The sequence below is a fragment of the Asterias rubens genome, chromosome 8 (genome assembly GCF_902459465.1).
Source record: "Asterias rubens chromosome 8, eAstRub1.3, whole genome shotgun sequence".
NCBI classification, from domain to species: Eukaryota; Metazoa; Echinodermata; class Asteroidea; order Forcipulatida; family Asteriidae; genus Asterias; species Asterias rubens.
In genome coordinates, this window is record NC_047069.1 from 18,488,007 (window position 1) to 18,508,051 (window position 20,045).

Sequence of the window (20,045 nt, forward strand, 5' to 3'; positions counted from 1 at the left end):
CAATTACCAATAGTGTCCAGTGTCTTTAAACAAAGGTTTGTTTCAAAGTAAGATTGCGAAAAATGCACCAAATAGCCTCTTCGATTGGCCGTGATAATTTCAACAAGAGCCCATACAATACAGTCATCGTGACGATGAGACAGCAAACTTTGTTTTGTATGTCGTTGCCAACCACGCTCTATAATCCCATTTCTGCAGGAATTCTTTACAGTATAATATGATTCGAAGCATTGCATCGTGGGGTACAATTAGGAGTGTGTCTACTTGCTAGGTTACATTTTCTTCTCTAGAGAACTGTCTTTCTATTTATTCTGCAACCGCGTTAAGATTTAACGGATTGTTAGGGAGACTTCTCAGTTCTGAAAAGAACGGTCCTGCTTTTTAACTATGGGCGGAAGGTTTAGGACATCGGATGGGACTACTAATTTAGCTTATATTATAGGATCGTTATTTACTGCACTGCCGCGGAGCGAGTTCTTAAATTGGTCTCAACGTTTCGACTAGCTTGCTCTAGTCATCGTCACGAGACATTCTGCACAGCCTTGTTTAGTTTGGGTTACATACCTGAGACTTGAGATGTCTTGTTTGATTTCGTTGAGATCATCTTCATTGACTCCATCAGCCTTCCTGTTTGCTTTGGTCATCTGGATGTAGCGACTGACAAGACGTTTCATCACGTCTTGGTACCTCGTCTCGGCCGTCTGAACGTTGTTTCCAACGGTACCATCACCGATCTAAGATTGCAAGAAAAGTGGTTTTTATTATATGCAACAAAGAACATACAAAGACACGAATTGCAAACAAGTACACAAAAGCACTAAACCAACATAACCTACAAAACAATCTCGATTGTCTAGTTGGTAAGACACGGCTCAAGGGTTGCAAATGTCGTGGGCTCGAATCCCACCCGAGTATTAATTTGCCTGTGATTTTATTCAGTGAGTATACAGTGCTAGAACATTGGTGTGTATGAGTAATGCAAATTTCTATAAAAACCAATAAACAAGAAAGCTAATACAAAATATGTAATGTGTAAACATTTTGAACAACCGAGTGCCTGATCACTACAAAACAGCACAAACACAGAGGATACCTTATTGTTAACTGCAGTGGACACTATTGGTAATTACTCAAAATAATTATTTGCATAAAACCTTACTTGGTGACGAGTATAATGGGGATAGGTTGATGGTATAAAACATTGTGAGAAACGGCTCCCTCTGAAGTGACATAGTTTTCGAGGAAGAAGTAATTTTCCACGAATTTGATTTCGAGACCTCAAATTTAGAATTTGAGGTTTCTTTCATTATTTTACTTCGCGTGACAAAGGTGTTTATTCTTTCATTATTATCTCGCAACTTCGACGACTGATTGAATTCAAATTTTCACAGGTTTGTTATTTTATGCATATGTTGAGATAAGACAACAAGAGAGAAGACTGGTCTTTGAAAATTACCGATAGTGTCCAGTGTCTTTAAAAAAAAATTGCCCGTTTCGTTTGCCCATTTATTGTAAAGTAATTGCCGTTTTCTATTTTGAACTGGATACAAACAAACCCTTTCAGAAGGTGCCCAAATTTATCCTTAAAGGCAGTGGACGCTATTGGTAATTAAAAAAAAAAAAAATGATTAGCATAAAACCTTATTTTGTAACGGGTAATGGGGAGCTGTTGATAGTATTAAACACTGTGAGAAATGGCTCCCTCTGAAGTAACATAGTTTTTGAGAAAGAAGTAATTTTCTACGAATTTGATTTCGAGACCTCACACATTTGGCATTAATTTTTTTGAGGTTTCGAAATCAAGCATCTGAAAGCACACAACTTCGTGTGACAAGGGTGTTTTACTGTTTTTTTTTACTTTCATTATTTTCTCGCAACTTCGACGACCGATTGAGCTCAAATTTGCACAGGCTTGTTATTTTATGCATGTCGAGATACACCAAGTGAGAAGACTGGTCTTTGACAATTACCAATAGTGTCCACTGTCTTTAAAGTTCCAATTATGAAATTAACCAGAAGGAAGAGAAACCGACGAATGAATATGACGAAGAAATATAGCGTATATCTATTTTTTCATAAAGAAATACAAAATATATTATTTAGGACCACCAGTGTAGTATTAGCCTAAAAGCTTTCTAAATACTAAGTATCATTTGAACATTTGTTTTCCTGTTGAATATTCCCCCTTCTGAAATGAAGTTATGTTCGTGAAAACTGTATCTGAAATATTACGAAAACAGTTACTATACACATTCTTCGCTTACACAACTAGCGCCAAAATTCGGCGCTCACACAACTAGTGCCAAAATTCGGCGCTTACACTGCTAGCGCCAAAATTCTGAGTTTACATAACTGGCGCCAAAATTCGGCGCTTGCACAGCTTTTGCCAAAATTCGGCACTTTACACAGCTAGCGCCAAAATTCTGTGTTACCACAACTGGCGCCAAAATTCGGCGCTAACACAGCCAGCGCCAACATTCTGTGCTTACATAACTGGCACCAAAAGTCGGCGCTTGCTCAAGTGATGCCTCAGCGCTTACACAGCTAGCCGAAATTCGGCGCCAGCACATTTACTGGAGAATGGTTTTCGTTAGCACAGAACTCGCGGTAAAGCAGAGCCATGGAAGTGGGCCCTGGGTGGACAAACTTACTCGTAAAGTTCCATCCAGCGAGCGCCTTTTCCTCGGTTTGTAGTTTGCCGTCAAAGATCTCCGGTATCCACACAGAATTCTGCGAACTCCCGAGAAGAAATAGTAGATTGATTTAGGACTGATGATCAGGTTGAATGGTGGGGGCAACGTAGACCCCTCGTCGAAGTAACTCATCCAGAGTTTCGATCGGGCGAACTTCCACTCTCTATCGGCGTGGTCCTTTAGAGATAAGACAAAAACAAGTCGGGTTTAAAGGCAGTGGACACTATTGGTAATTACTCAAAATAATTATTAGCAAAAAACCTTTCTTGGTGACGAGTAACGGAGAGAGGTTGATGGTACATTTGTGAGACATTGTGAGACATTGTGAGAAACGGCTCCCTCTGAAATGACGTAGTTTTCGAGAAAGAAGTAACTTTCCACGAGTTTGATTTCGAGACCTCAGATTTAGAGCTTGAGGTCTCGAAATCAATCATCTAAACGCACACAACTTCGCGTGACAAGGGTGTTTTTTCTTTCATTATTATCTCGCAACTTCGATGAACGATTGAGCTCAATTTTCACAGGTTAGTTATTACATGTATATGCATATGTTGAGATACACCAACTGTGAAGGCTAGTCTTTGACAATTACCAATAGTGTCCACTGCCTCTAACAGAGAAGGGGGTGGGGGGGGGGGGGGGGGGGGACTCACCTGAATATTCTGAAACGAGTTGCTCATCATCGCAATGAGCATATTGAGGAGTACTATGATGGCAATAATGTGGTAGCACAGGAGCAGCAACTCGCCGACAACCTCCACCGACACGTTATTTGCACTCTTGTTTGCAAGCTCTAACTTAATGGCGTCCGAGCTGGTCAGGCCAAAAAGCGCCCACAGTAAATTCAGAAACGATCTCTCTATTCTGTAAATAGCATTGATTAAAATGTTTTTTGGTTAGATTCAAACCAATTCAATTCAGGTCCACATATATTTCATAATAATCTTCTCAAGATACTAAGTATTCTTTTTAAAGGAACACGTTGCCTTCGATCGGTCGGTCGAGTTGGTCTTTGAAAAGCGTTTGTAACCGTTTGTTATAAAATGCATATAGGTAGAAAGATGTTGTAAAAGTAGAATACAATGATCCACACAAACATGCCTCTAAATTGCACGGTTTTCCTTTTACCTCGACGACTAACACGGTCGGCTATTTATGGGAGTGAAATTTTTGACTCCCATAAATAGCCGACCGTGTTAGTTCGCACAGTAAAAGGAAAACCACGCAATTTTGAGGGAAATTTGTGTTGACCATTGTATTCTACTTTTAAAGGCAGTGGACACTATTGGTAATCGCTCAAAACTATTATCAGCATAATATAAAATCTTTCTTGGTGACGAGTAAATGGGGAGAGGTTGAAAGTATACAAATATTGACTGCTTCGAGTGCACCCCAAACATTTCTAAACACTGTACTATTATTAAGTTACAGACCTGAATGCTACATACCACGGACGACGCGAATACAGATTGCAAACACTTTTACTTACTGTGTTCAATGTAGTGTAGTGCAGTCCGAAATGGTTACAGACTATTAATTTTTCATCCTCGTACACGCAACGGACGTCTGGGTACTGCACGCCGTGTGCTAGTCTGTCGGACTAGCGCACGGCGCCGTGTGCTAGTCTTCGGACTAGCGCATGGCAAACCGACGCACTATCACACGGCCGTCGTCTAGCAAAACTAAGACATGTCATGTGACGCGCTCTAAACCAATGAGCAGGCAGAATACTTGCAAGGGGTGTTATAATATAAAACATTTTGAGAAACGGCTCCCTCTGAAGTGACGTAGTTTTCTTTCAATATTATCTCGGAAATTCGAGGACCGATTAAGCTCAAATTTTCACAGGTTTGTTTGTTCATGCATAATGTTAAAATACACCAACTGTGAAGGCTAGTCTTTGACAATTACCAATAGTGTCCACTGCCTTTACGACATCTTTCCAACCATGCATTTTATTAAAAACGGTTACAAACTCTTTTTATAGACAAACTCGTCCGATCCAAGGCAACGTGTTCCTTTAAAATCTCTCTTTATGATGCATTTCTCAAAATTGTCGATCTAATCTAATGATTTTCTTGCACACGGCTACATTTATATGATTTCACCCTTTCCTCCATAAATAATCGTTTCGATGTTCGTACACCTAGTGTGAAGGCCTGCGTCAACGCAAATATCTACTGCAGCCATAGAGCCTGTACTAGGGTGGTCTCACGGATAAGGATTCGTACCGAGTAGTTTCTTTAGATTTTTGTAGTGGTCTGGAACATTTCTAACGCAAGAGGGCGCTTTGGGTACGGATCACTTACTGTGAAAAACCATTCGCCTTACACGTCGTGCTATCCGTCACCCTGACACCATCAGTAGTGCAGGCGTATTCTTCGTTGTAGTACCAATACAGCTGATGCATGCCGCAGGCGAACGACAGCAACACCAGAAAGAAGATGAAAAAGAATTTAGCAATGTCAATGAGCATGCATCCGAGGGATATCTGGAGCGGTCCGAGGTAAGGGTTCGCCTGGAACAGGTAGATAATCCGGGCGAAGCTGAACACGTTCGCCATGGCGAACAGACACTCTGCGATGAGGGTGGGGTCGCTAGCGGGCCAGAGGTGACGTGGTATTTCTTTAGCGTATACGGACGCCGGTAACAGATACACGGCAGTCAGACGAAGGCTATATGTGGCTAGGTAAAGTGTTAACATGATGAAGTCTAGCCAGTTCCACCATTGTCGAATATACGCCTTTAAACCCTCCTCCCAAAGCTGCTTACACTCTCCCCAGATCATGCCTGTACAACAGAGAAGTAAATACATAAATAAACAAAACTGGTTTACATTGAAAAATTGTAACCATTTTCAAATAATAGGGCCTTGTCACACGAGGCAACTTGGAGGAAGCCGACTGCCGCAACAAGTGCGTGCTACAGGACCACTTCGGTAGCACATGCGTCATTCTTTCAACAATGTCTTGCGACCAAAAAGCCGTTAAATGCCTCAAAATATTCAAAAGTAGCCTATTTGAACAGTCAAATGCGAATGCCTTTTCTTATTGGAGATTGCGTATAACTAGTTGCCTGTAAGTTTCCTCGTGTGCCATGCATGGGAGGGGAGGGGAGGGGGGGGGGGGGACCACGGCCCAAAAACAGTCCACTCAATGTGTCAAAGAAGAGATATATTTGGCTGAGCACATTTCCATTGGTTGACATCAAATTTGGCGGCAAATGTGTGTAAAATCCAAAAGTCCATTCATTAAACTTGTTTTTTACATACATCCCCATAAAAACTTGCTCAATGCAATTCCTATGGGATTCTCCTAATTGTTGGAGCCAGTTTATGTGAAATGGGTGTGGCCCAGAGAAATTACGATCTAAAGCAACGTGTTCCTTTTATGGCATTTCGTATACGGAGTCCTACCTATCAACAGATCATGAATTAAAAAAGACATTTAAATTTGAAGAAGAACAAAACACGCTTTACTTATTAAAAATTTGTGCTAAAAAATATAATCTAAAGACCACTCTTATATGAAAAAAACATTTACCAGGAGCTCCAAAATATGCATTTTTACAAATTCATCATAAATTGCATGAGCTAATGACCTTTTAGTTTTGAGCAGACAATGTGAATACGAGCAGAGTATACTGTTCGAGACGTCGAGACCACACAGGCTCTTTTCAAACCCAACACTCGCTCAAAAGAGATCTTATAATTATGTGGTTAAACCCACAAGTTTACCATTAAGTAACTATAGTGGAAGTGTCGTGGCCGAGCGGTTAAAGGCAGTGGACACTATTGGTAATTGTCAAAGACTAGCCTTCACAGTTGGTGTATCTCAACATATGCATAAAATAACAAACCTGTGAAAATTTGAGCTCAATCGGTCATCGAACTTGCGAGATAATAATGAAAGAAAAAACACGCCCGTGTCACACGAAGTTGTGTGCGTTTAGACGGTTGATTTCGAGACCTCAAGTTCTAAATTTGAGGTCTCGAAATCAAATTCGTGGAAAATTACTTCTTTCTCAAAAACTATGGCACTTCAGAGGGAGTTTCTCACAATGTTTTTTAGCCTTCGAGAAAGACTCTGCTAGGGTCGAAACGTCAGGCCATTAACTATTTTTTGCAATGTTTTATACCGTCAACCTCTCCCCATTACTCGTCACCAAGAAAGGTTTTATGCTAAAAAATAATTTGGATAGGTACCAATAGTGCCCACTGCCTTTAAGAACACCGAATTCAAACTCTGGTGTGTTTTGATCAGAGTGTGGTTTCGAATCCCCAGCCGTGACACTTGTGTCCTTAAGCAAGACACCTAAACATTTGTCGTCCTTCGGATGGGACGTAAAACCATCGGTCCCATGTGTTGTGTGACGCATGCAAAAGAACCCAGTGCACTTATCGAAAAGAAAAGGGGTTCGCCCTTTGTTCCTGGCTGTGGCTGCTGAATGTGCCGTAGCACCTTGTAAACCCTTATAAGTGCTACTTAATTGGGTCCCAGAATTCATAACTTCAATGACCTTTCTTTCTGAAAATTTGTATGGGTGCGTTCGATTAGCTTCCCCGGGTCGACCCCGGGGTGTGGCGTTTTCTTTTTTCCAGGACGAACGTGTGCAGATAATTACCCACGTTCGTCCTGGAAAAAAAAAACCAACCACACATCAGGGTCGACCCAGGGGAGCTAAACGAAAGCACCCTATATAGCCACCGCCTTGATAACCTTGTTAGGTAGATAAGTGCGGTATTTGAGACTTCGATATAATTAGTATTCAGAAGAAGATGATTGTTATACGGACCTATAACAAATATCAGTATGGTAACTTCAATAAAGTCCGGATCTCGCCCGCGTCCACCTTGATGCAGATCCGCTTGGTCTCCTCCAGTCAGTGTCAAGTTGACCCTGGTCGAAACAAGCACGAGTAGGGCCAGAAAGATGACGAAGGACGAGCTGTGATGCATGAATTTCATGAAGGGCGACCTCATCATTTGCCCAATGCGAGTCCGAGGAAACAGCAGGTAGATGAGAGCGTTGATGGGCATCATGACCATGACGAGGACACAAAGTAGGAACTTGGTGAAGGCGTTGCTTCCTCGCCAGCCCGGGAGCCCCTCGTACCAGATCGAGGAGAGCACCTGTTGGGTGTTAGGGTGGGCCACAAACTGTAGCATGGAAGTAATAACATTGTTATTCATTTCTGGTACTAAAGGCAGTGTACAATATTGGTAATCGCTCAAAGTAATTATTAGCAAAAAACCTTACTTAGTAATGAGTAATGGGGAGAGGTTGATAGTATAAAACATTGTGAGAAACAGCTCCCTCTGAAGTGACCTAGTTTTCGAGAAAGAAGTAATTTTCCACGAATTTGATTTCGAGACCTCAAGTTTAGAATTTGAGGTCTCGAAATCAAGCATCTGAAAGCACACAACTTCGTGTGACAAGGGTGTTTTTTCTTTCATTATTATCTCGCAAGTTCGATGACCGATTGAGCTCAATTTTTCACAGGTTTGTTATTTTATGCATATGTTGAGATACATTAAGTGAGAAGACTGGTCTTTGACAATTACCAATAGTGCCCACTAGCTTTAAGGAATTATAAACGTAAACAACGTCGCAACACTTAACAATGACACTTAAACATGATTGATTCGTAAAGTTTGGGACTTAGTGCTCTCTGCTCCATCAGCCAGGCTTCGGACTGATGATACCCAACCCTATATCCGTATGGACTGTAGAGGGGGTATTGTTTCAGCCAAAGGAGAAGGGGTCAACGGCTCCTGGAAAAAAATGTAGCCCACACTTTGAAGTGGCCTTCAGGCATTGTGTGTCTGGCAACTTGCATAAAAACAGAAGGATTGAAAGTACACGGTCGTCTTTCACTCTAAAAAGGGTTTTGTCCGCCGTAGGGATCTTTGCTAGAGTAGTATGGGTGAGGAAACGAGTGTTTTTCACTCTGTTATATGTTGCGAAATAAATGGCTCAAAAGGTTAAAGACAATGATATGCCTAGAGATAGTCTGTCTTATTGATAAAACAAGGAAGGTTATGAACTAGGTATAAGCAAAAACCTGATACTAAGCATTGTGATGATAGTTATTGCTACTCTTGAATATAAGTCTTGAAAGACACTGGACACTATTGTTAATTGTCGAAGACCAGTATTCTAACTTGGTGTATCTCAACATATGCATAAAATAACAAACCTGTGAAAATTTGAACTCAATCGGTCGTCGAAGTTGCGAGAAAAGAATGAAAGAAAAAAACACTCTTGTCACACGAAGTTGTGTGCTTTCAGATGCTTGATTTCGAGACCTCAAATTCTAAATATGAGGACTCAAAATAAAATATTTTGAAAATTACTTCTTTCTCGAAAACTACGTCACTTCAGAGGATGCCGTTTCTCACAATGTTTTATACTATCAACCTCTCCCACTCACTGGTTACCAAGTAAAGTTTTATGCTAATAATAATTTAGAGTAATAACCAATAGTGTCCACTGCCTTCAAGTGCTGCCACTGATTGCAGAAGTTAAAGTACAAGATTGGTAGAGCTAACAAAATATACGATGGCATCAAAGACGGTTTGATATAAGAAACTTTCCGAGTCTGATTATTAGATGATTTCATTGAAGAAAACAAACACCCTTGTAGCCTTTTAAGTTGCAAGGCACTGGACACTATTGGTAATTACTTGCTAGCTTAAAATTTACTTGGTAACGAGAAATGGAGAGCTGTTGATAGTACAAACATGGTGAGAAACGACTCCCTCTGAAATGTAGTTTTTGAGAAAGAGGTAATTTCTCACTCAAATATTATAAGACTTCAGGCCTGAATCCATTTTTAGGCATCTGTAAGCACATAAACTTGTGCAACAAGGTTGTTTTTTTGATGACCAATTCGGTCAGTTTCACAGGGTTGTTATTATACGCATAAATTATGTTGGGATACACCAAGTGAGAATACTGGTCTTTGAAATGTGCCCAGTGCCTTTAAGACGCCTCCTGATGGTTTCAGCTTTCATTTCGGTTGTTGTGCTAAACAGTCATTCGTCCTTACCTGTTTCTGTTCGTACTTTAGCGCCAGACGTAACCTCGCCAGGGTCAGCTTCTCGCTGTTGACATCCTCGTCCGGGAACTCGTCATCCGAATCGCTCTCTTTATTCAGAACGGCATTCACCTCCTCCGAGCTGCGGCACTGCTCCAACAGATCCACGGTGAACGTTTTGATCTGCTCGTTGAGCTGCATATAGATGTCTTTGAATTCATTCTCCCTCATGGCAAGATGCTGGAGCTCCCAGCTAAGCTTAAAGGCTGCCAGGATCGGATCGCTGGTGGTGAGGGAGGTCCAGGCGGGGCTTGCCAGTGCCTTGAAGGTGTTAATGCGATGCAGCGAGTACCTGAGACTGTCTTCCATCTGTTTCTGGGTGCAGGTGTCACATTTACAGATGCAGGGGTGGGGTTTGGAGATGGTCGCACCGCGCGTGAGGAGTAGCTGCAGAATCTCAAACTGGTTGCAGTGAGCTGCCAGGATCACAGGGGAGATGTCGTGGGAGTAGTCGGAGCTCTCTTGCCTACCCTTCTTGAAGTGCGCGCTGCTCCAGCCTTCACCGAGCATATGTCGACTGATACTCGGGTGGTTGACCATCATCTCTACCATCTTGTACACACCCTCTCTGATGGCGTACAGTAGAGCGTCTCCAATCTCAACTTTATCCTGCTTCAGGAGGAGCTCTACGATCTCAACATTCTCGTTGTCGACAACCATCTGAAGTGCACTCCGGCCGAGGATGTTAGTCACATTGACATTGACGGGGCCGGGCTGCTCGAGGCATCGCTCGACGGTAGCCTTGTCGCCTCGCTCCGCTGCCTCAAGGAAGGTCCTCTCTTTCGTTGTTAGTCGGTTCCCCTCGCTGAAGAGCTGTAGGGGGATGCTACTCACTCCGGAGATGAGAGACGATGTACGGTCGATGTCAGACACCGTCAACGCGGGGTTTGTTTCAGGGGTGTACCCAAAGTTGGTTTGTCCACCCAGTTGGCTTTTGATGTTGCCATTATTCCCATCCTTCATGGAGGTGGGGTAGGGAGGGGGTAGGTGGTGAATGGGGTAAGGGGGTGATACGGAGGATCTCATTTTTAAGCAGGAACACCAGCTGTGTCAGAAGTGCACTTTATCTGTTAGAAAATACAAAATAAAGGAGAACTTTATAAGGGTGACAAATAACGCAAAACAGAAAATAAAATATAAACAATAATATTGTTTATATTTTCTGGTTTTTGGTTGGATCTGATTTGCATTTATGGCCTCCCACATTTTTATATTTAGGTTGGCAAATACTCGGGCTGTAGCGTTGCAACCAAAAAGTACATTGCTATCTTGGAATAAAATAGACAATATATCGCGTTCTCTCACCGGGACACATATGCTAATAACACAAAATCTAACAAGCACCAGACTATACCCCAATCAGATGAACCGAAATCAAACAACTCGATACCAGCCACAGATGTTATTAGCGAGGTGATCTATGAAGCTTGGAATAATTACATTGGGCCAGGTAGAGCGTTCGCCCCTGAGGCAATTGCAAGGTATCTGATTATTCTTGCACGCGATTCGGAAGGCTGATATAGAAACAATCCTACGGTAGCGTATTGCCTCTGCACGAATACAAACATTTCTCTTATCTTGTACGTACACGGTAAGAATATCGTGTACGTACACGAAACGAGAGGTTTTATTTTACTTATGTGGTACGCTCACGTATAGTCCTTTTTATCAAAGTTTATCTTTTTTTAAATGCACCCAAACTAAAACTTAACATCTGATCGTGTTTTTTGTATGGTGAGAATTATCACGCCAATAAAACACTAATAACATTTCTTTCTTTACATCTGGGTTGAAAGTTACATCCATCCAACGAAAACTTTTTGCACGGCGACTAAACCTCGCCTACAACTGCCATGGTGCACGAAATTCCCAAAGGGAGGGTAGATTGTAATATACTAAAAATAAAAGCACTGGGGAGCTGTTTATATAACCGACCCCTTTTATACAAATATTGACTGCTTCGAGTGCTATGGTTAAAACTATGACTCCCGAGGTGATCCCCGGAGCGTTCTATTTTCCCGAGGCTAAGCCGAGGGAAAATAGAACGCTACGGGGATAACCAAGGGAGTCATAGTTTTAACCATTGCACGAGTAAAAGCAGTCAATATTTGTTTTATAACACCCCAAACATTTCTAAATATTGTACTACTATTATTAAGTCACAGACCTGAATGCTACAATCCACGGACGACGCGAATGCAAAAACTTTTACTGTGCTGCATGTAGTGTCGTGCAATCCGAAATGGTTACAGACTATTAATTTATCATCCTCGTACACGCAGCAGACGTCTGGGTACTGCACGCCGTGTGCTAGTCTTCGGACTAGCGCACGGCAAACCGACGCACTACCACACGGCCGTCGTCTAGCAAAACTAAGACATGTCATGTGACGCGCTCTAAACCAATGAACAGGCAGAATACTGGTAAGGGGTGTTATAAGAAGTAGTATTGTTCAAGAGAAAGAGGTCTATAGTTTTCACACACAAACGTTGAATTTAAGAGAGGCTTCAGGCATGAAGCCTTTCTCAGGCACATGAAAGCACACAATCTTATGAAACGAATTTGATGTTCTCTTTCATTATACTTTTGGAAAAAAACGATGAGAAAGTTAGCCCAATTCTTGAACAGGTTTGTCATTCTTTTGCAACTGTTTGGACACATTCAGTGAGGATACTAGTCTTTGTCAATAAAGTATTCCCTTCAACCAGAGCTTAAAGGCAGTGGACACTATTGGTAGTTACTCAAAATAATGATTAGCTTTAAACCTTTCTTGGTAACTAGTAATGGGGAGGGGTTGAGAATATAAAACATTCAGAGAAACGGCTCCCTCTGAAGTAATGTATTTTTCGAGGAAGAAGCAATTTTCCACGAATTTGATTTCGAGACCTCGGATTTATATTAGAATTGGAGGTCCCGAAATCAAGCATCTGAAAGCACACAACTACGTGTGACAAGGGTGTTACTTTTTCATTATTATCTGACTCGCACCTTCGACGACCGATTGGGCTCAAATTTTTAGAGGTTGTTAATTTATGCATATTTTGAGATACACCAACTGTTAAGACTAGTCTTTGACAATTACCAAGAGTGTCCAGTGTCTTTAAACTCCACAGAAAGGGTTCAAGGAGACATGGTGCACTTGATAGCAGATAGCGTTAATAAATAAAGGAAACAAGACAAGTACCGATCTGCATCAGTTGACCTTCGTCACGTCGTTGCTTTAAACATTAAGATTAAACAGATACTAACGTTGCAGATGGAAGGCCTGAAGAGCGAAATCTACATTTATTTCTTTTTACCAGAGGAAGTGTATCAATTCAAAAACGATTTCTGAATTTACGTATAGGTTAATATGGGTCCCAAACCAATCCTCAAAATGGGTCAAAATCTACATTTTTACTCGAGGCAGTAGACTTTGTTATTTATTAAATGCAAGTAAATCCCTTTGTTGGCTAAATAACTAGCTATAAAATATTTGTATATATTATTTGCACCTGCTTAAAGGCAGTGGACACTATTGGTAATTACTCAAAATAAGAGCAAGTTGTGACCCACAAAAGACCAATTTACTAAGCAGAAAAGTCATGCTCAGCAGAAATTTGTTACCAATTAAAAAAAATACATAATGTGATAAATACTGGTTGTGACTTATTAATTTCGCTCAGCTGTCGTTCTAAGAGCTATTCTGTAAAAAAAAAATGGACCCGCGTCATTTTGCTGCCAGAGTTGATAACCACTCTCGATATGACAGCAAGTGCATTGCCATGAAATATTTAACACTGTCTCTAAATGGTACGTGGATATATTTTATGCTAATTTGGTAGGGTTTGGCCTTGAGCTGAAAGAGAGACCATGATTAGACCGGGGGAGAACGTTGCTTCCTGCCCGCTGAACTTCTCCGATCGATAGGGGAGTGATGATGGTGGGGTGATGATGACAAGAGGGGAAATATGGGGACGGAATGGAAATAAAAACAGAATGGCGATGAGATGCAGCTTGGCAGATCGTGGGAAAGGACATTTCTGGTATTTAAAAAAAAAAGGAATTTCTTTATTTTTTATTTAATTAAAACCATATTTATCGAGAATGACCCATTAAGCGAAGCTGAATAATTGGGGCCCTCACAAATATGTATATCTCTATAAAAAAATACATCAAAATAAAACACTAACAACGACAAAACTTTGGCATTCAGAAATGTATACAAAATAAATGGAAAATTTTATGACAAATGTACAAAATTACCAACCAAGCAGCTGACTAAAAATTACAAAATAAATACAAACGAAAAACCCCAACATCAACAAAAATGGATATTTCCAAGTAGAGTGATATGAAACAAAAATGTATGAGTGAGTGTCGCAAAGTTACTAAATTCTAACACTATTGGGCCGATTATATATCTCACAGTTACCTAGTCCATGCAACGAACGTAAAAACGTCCACATAACTTGCAACGTTTTCCGTATCGACCAGAGTGAGTCAAGGGAATGTTTTTAGATCACCAACCGATTCATCGAACCCAAGGAAAAGGGAAAGTGGCTTCTTGTTTAAACCTTCACTTTGGGGAAATGTGTCATCCAGTAGCAACCAATAATGGAAAAGTCCATTAAGAGATTACACAAAGGTTGCCATGTCTAGCCCCTTACCATGACTTCTATATCCACTCTATAATCACTTGTTATTATTATACCTTCATTTCTTTTCAAACGGCCAAACATCTTTCTCATGACGTGACATGACTATGTTCTGAACTCTATAGCTTGTATCATCAAAGTCACAATTCCCCCAAATATTTCCCTATCAGCCCCAATAGTCTTATGGCCAATAACTGTATATTCACAGAAAATAATGTATTTAACGAAGCATATGGAACGTTGAGAGATATTGCTTTGTGCCCCTCTCCTCCTCATACAAAAAAACCCAAACCATCAATTACAGACAAGGATATATATATTGCAATTGCCCTCCGTTACCATGGCAACGTGATATTGAGTCGCAGATTATATGCAGGGGGCTTTTATGTGCCGCCATGCTCATGAGTTAATGATCGCGCCAAAGATGCAAATCGTGTAACTGACGACAGACGCTTTTATGCATACCTCTAATTGTACGGAATGTACAATGCATTAAAGACGCTGGGCACCTTCGGAAATTGTCGAAAACCACTCTTTTTACTTTCTGTATCTCAACAAATGCACAAAATAACCAACCTGTGAAAATTTGAGAAGATAACTTCCGGAGTCTTTGGTATTATATTTGTTTTAGAGGCACTGTACACTGTTGGTAGTTACTCAAAATAATTGTAAGCATAAAACGGACTCGGTGAGAAGTAATTTTCCACTAAAATATTTGGATGTTATATCGACACCTCAGAATTAGAATGTGAGGTTCCGAAATCAAGCATATAAATGCACACAACTTTGTGTGTTTTTTCTTCCATTATTATCTCACAACTTCGACGACAAACTGAGTTAAAATGTTCACAGGTTTGTTACTTTATGCATTAAAATGTTGAGATACACCTAGTGAGGAGTCTGGTCTTTGACAAATTAATACCAATAGTGTCCAGTGTCTTTTAAGGGACACGTTGCCTTGGATCGGAGATCGGACGAGTTGGTTTATGTAAAAGTAGAATACAAATTGCGTGGTTTTCATGTTACAACGTCGGCCATTTATGGAAGTCAAATGTTTGACTCACATATATGGTCGACCCTGTTAGTACGCAAAGGAAAAGGAAAAACACTCAATTTCGAGGCATATTTGTGTAGATCATTATAAAAATTCTAACAACATCTTTCTAAACCATAGGCATTTTATAACCATAGACCAACTCGTCCGATCCAAGGCGTAGTGTCACTTTAACAGTCCTATATACATCACATGCCCGGCCCCCTTAGGGTCAGTGAGGTAGACTTGTTATAAACTTTAAAAACATCTTGCGTATTTTTTTCCCGAAGATGAGGAAAGCACGACAGCCTTCTGATACGATCAGTGTGAATACGAGCTAGCTATAGCTACATTGACCCAAGAGACCATAGATGAAACGCTGATCTTTGAGTGGTGCGATCGAACGACACGATACGGAGACTACGTGAGTGGTTTGGGTGCTTGGAGTCAGGATTATGTGTCGTCGCTTGGGATGACAATAGGGACTTTTCGTTTTCGACGACGGATGGTTCTGCGACGGTTGTTCAGCTAAACGTTGTCGTTTTCAGCACAACGAAGATTCATCCAAAGTACTGTCGTAGAAATTGAGGGACGACCGTCCTCAAAGCCGACGCATGCGCAGATGACGCCAAATGTCATCTTACCCGTCGCAGAACCATCCGTCGTCGAAAACGAAAAGTCCCTATTAACGGTGTTCGCTACAGCAATGGCTACGGCTAGATGCCTGCGTCATCATCGCTGAGATATAGAACTTCCTTAGTGAAACCCAAAGCAACAGTCGTAGCCAAAGATGTAGCCGCCAATTCGGATACGGCCTAATGTAGGCTGCGGTGATAACACTAATAACAATATCATACGAGGTAGTCAAGGCGCTGAGTATGTACAAACTTTCAGAAAGATAGGTTATTTCAGTAATGAATTCTGAGACCCTGTTATTTAGCACCTTATAAGGGTTTACAAGGTGCTATGGCGCATTCAGCAGCCACAGCCAGGAACACCGGGGCAAACCCCTTCTCTTTTCGATAAGGGTACTGGGTTCTTTTACATGCGTTACACAACACATGGGACCAACGGCTTTACGTCCCATCCGAAGGACGAAGCAATGGTTAGTCTTGCCTAAGGACACAAGTGTAACGGATGGGGATTCGAACCCACTCTCTGCTGATCAGAAACACCAGAGTTTGCTCTTAACGACTCGGCCACGACACTTCCAATGTATTCCACTTGGCTTGGAGCTCGGAATCAGGGTAATGTGTCGCTGCATTTAGTGGAAACTTAAACCGGCCTCTTTCAAAGATAGGGTCAACCTAATGATGAATTGTAGGCAAAATTATCAAGAAAGACTCCAATAATAAAAGTAACCCGGGAATGTTGCAGTAGTCAGTGACTTTTATAATAAGAAAACAGCATTTTTGAGTCAGGCCCGGAAAATGGTTGCGAAATTAAATTTTTAACTCGAATTCTGCGTCAGTTTTGCCCTTTTTCTGGGTTATTTTAATAAAGATTCTGGGTCATACTGACCCATAAACGGATCAGGCCCACGGAACCCTGATTCCGATCAATTTTGATCCAGATGTTTATTTATTTTTTTATTTTATATTTTGTTTGTTCATTTTTTTTGCAAACGCTGTGATTTAGCTTACTATAAAAGTAGAGCGTATTTAAATGCCGTTTATTATTATTATTATTAAAGTAGCGAAGCTGTCAAATTTAAAACCTAGCCTGATAAGAGATACAAGAAGACACCGAGGGATGAATGCATTGGTAATGAGAGAGTTGTCTCACGATGTCTTGTTTGCAAATACGGCATTTGGGACGCCGTCTTGTACCACTTGGAGATGTCGTTATCAACGGGAAACGTTTAGGAACGACGGTGTTGTGTCTATTCCGGAGACACATGCAGAACCAATTATTAGTCATGAAAAATCCTTGATAAAGGAAAGGTCAAATATAATTTGGTGATGTACTCAGTTTCCAATAGATAACGTCCTCATGTGAGTTTCGAAAAAGTATCCAGCCTCATGTTAAAATAGTATAAATTGTCATTGTGCCAAAGCGTATTCGTGCCAACTCCCACGCATGCCAGCTCCTCCTCGTGCCAACTCCTCCTCGTGCCAACTGCTCCTCGTGCCAACTCCTCCTCGTGCCAACTGCTCCTCGTGCCAACTCCCCCTCGAGTCAATTTCCCCTCGTGCCAGCTCCTCCTCGTGCCAGCTCATCCTCATGCTAGTTCCCCTTCGTGCCAGGTCCCCCTCGTGCCAACTCCTCCTCGTGCCAACTCCCCCTCGTGTGCTCCTCCTCGTGCCAACTCCTCCTCGTGCCAACTCAACCTCGTGCCAACTCGTACTCCAACATAGAAATGCATTATAGTTATAACCGTCATTGACCGACAGTCTGTGGAGACGGTATACCGGTAATTATCATTTTGCCAACCCGATGACAGATAAAAGCTCTTTTCTCAAAACTGAAGTAGATTTTGCCTCGTGCCTACATCGGAAACTGGGGGATTTAACAAAACGAAGCCATGGCGACTGGAAAGCTGATAATACCAAGCAGGCCTTGACTTTTGCAATCGAAAAGAGACAGTCGCCATGCATGTAGTTAGGGCATGGATTGATGTTTTACGGATATGTTGGTTATCGTGAATTGTACTTGCAAGATGCAAAGGTTCAGCTGCATGGATGGAGCGACTACATTTTACGGTTTCTGCTCATATTAAATTGCGCGATTAAAATATAAGAAAACATTATTCATTGCCGATTATACATGCATCTAAATCCGTAATTATATATCGTAATGGCCGTCCGTTAAATAATAACGATAATACTACCACAAGTGAAATGCATGTGTCCGTTTTTTTTTGCCGATGTTACCTCAAGCTTTATACTTAATTTCTTAAAGCCATTATACACTTTCGGAACAGAAAAAACAGGTTCACGGATTTACAAATAACTTTCAGGGTTTACAGAAGGTAATGGTAAAAGACTGCTCTTGAAATATTATTCCATGAAATGCTTTACTTTTTGAGAAAACGTTAAAACAATTGTCAATTCTCGACATCGAGAATTACGGATTTATAGTAAACACATGTCATGACACGGCGAAACGTGCGGAAACAAGGGTGAGTTTCTCCGTTATTTTCTCCCGACTCCGATGACCGATTGAGCCTAAATTTCCACAGGTATGTTATTATATAAGTTGTGATACACGAAGTGTGTGCCTTTGGACAACACTGTTTACCGAAAGTGTTCAATGGCTTTAACAGACATTTCGGAGAGATTCTAGTAAGTTATCAGCTCTAACTTCAATGCATGAATATTTTGTGTTATTGTAGTATAGCTTCAATCTTTTAAATTCAATCCGCTAATGACAACATTAAGTGGTAGATAATTAAGGACGAAGAAAACATTAGTAATGTCGGTATCCTGCCATGATTATGTTACGAAGTTACATTAGCCGTACTAACAGTTTGCCATTATTTGCTGCTGGCAGTGCTATTAAAGACCCTGGACACTGTAGAAGTTGTCAAAGACCATTCCCACTTAGAGTATCTCAACATAATATGCATAAAATAACAAACCTGTGAAAATTTGAACTCAATTGGTTGTCGAAGTTGCGAGATAATAATGAAAGAAAAAACACCCTTGTCACACGAAGTTATGCGCTTTCAGATGCTTGATTTCGAGACCTCAAATTCTAAGTCTGAGGTCTCGAAATCAAGTTCGTGGAAAATTACTTCTTTCTCGAAAACTACATCACTTCAGAGGAAGCCGTTTCTCACAATGTGTTATACTACCAACCTCTCCCCATTGCTCGTTACCAAGAAAGGTATTATACTAATAATAATTTTGAGCAATTACCAATATTGTGCACTGCCTTTAACCACTAGGCCATTCTGATGCAGAAATACGTATGGCCTCAACAGACCATTGTATCCATGGTCAATTCCGACCCCAGCCATTTTGTTTAGAGTACACCATTAGTGGACATCATTCCCGGCCAACAACCTATAGGATTCTATGCCTCTAAAAGAGGAACAAAAGATTGCAAAACAGGAGAAGGAACAAAACGCAGACAAATAAAATCACCTCTTATACAATTACCGATCGGCAGCAGTCAGCGGAAATAAATCCTAACGCAAGGTGTGAAGGCGTTACCGTATGATGTAATGAAGTTCAGGTGACTTGTCATATTAAAGTGTGGTGCACTTTTGGCGCTCTTTTATTACTGACGTATTCAATAAAATGAACCTCTTTGCTCTTAAAAGTGTAAACAAATAAACCCTTATCTATTTTGTACAATATAATTTTTTCCCCTCTTTCCGCAGCTTCGGTTTTGGTTACATTTGTGACACAAACCTCCCTGTAATATGGTTTCGTCATTCCAAACGTGTAATCTACGTTTGTTAATATTCGTGATATTATAATATTGTGCCAAGCAGGGGAGATATGTGCGTTATTGCAAAAAGGCCGCTACAGTGTTCTACATTTTATTGTTGCTGTCCGTGATATTGGAATAGGCTTGCTATGGACGGGGGTTGTGCACGTTGTTGAAGGGGTACCTTTTGGTAAATAGGGGGCCGCT

General features: G+C 41.0%; 1 protein-coding gene across 1 annotated transcript in view; it reads right to left on the reverse strand.

Moving 5' to 3' along the window:
• The window catches only part of LOC117293398 (transient-receptor-potential-like protein), a 35,306-nt gene that overhangs the window by 3,111 nt on the left and 12,150 nt on the right, over positions 1-20,045 (reverse strand). Inside the window, exons 2-7 of the mRNA XM_033775713.1 lie at positions 9,744-10,858; positions 7,488-7,851; positions 5,003-5,483; positions 3,347-3,557; positions 2,652-2,870; positions 565-734 (exon numbers count right to left, since the gene is read on the reverse strand). Of these exons, the coding sequence (XP_033631604.1) occupies positions 565-734; positions 2,652-2,870; positions 3,347-3,557; positions 5,003-5,483; positions 7,488-7,851; positions 9,744-10,817 (2,519 nt within the window). The 5' untranslated portion in view covers positions 10,818-10,858. The remainder of the gene's footprint in view (positions 1-564; positions 735-2,651; positions 2,871-3,346; positions 3,558-5,002; positions 5,484-7,487; positions 7,852-9,743; positions 10,859-20,045) is intronic.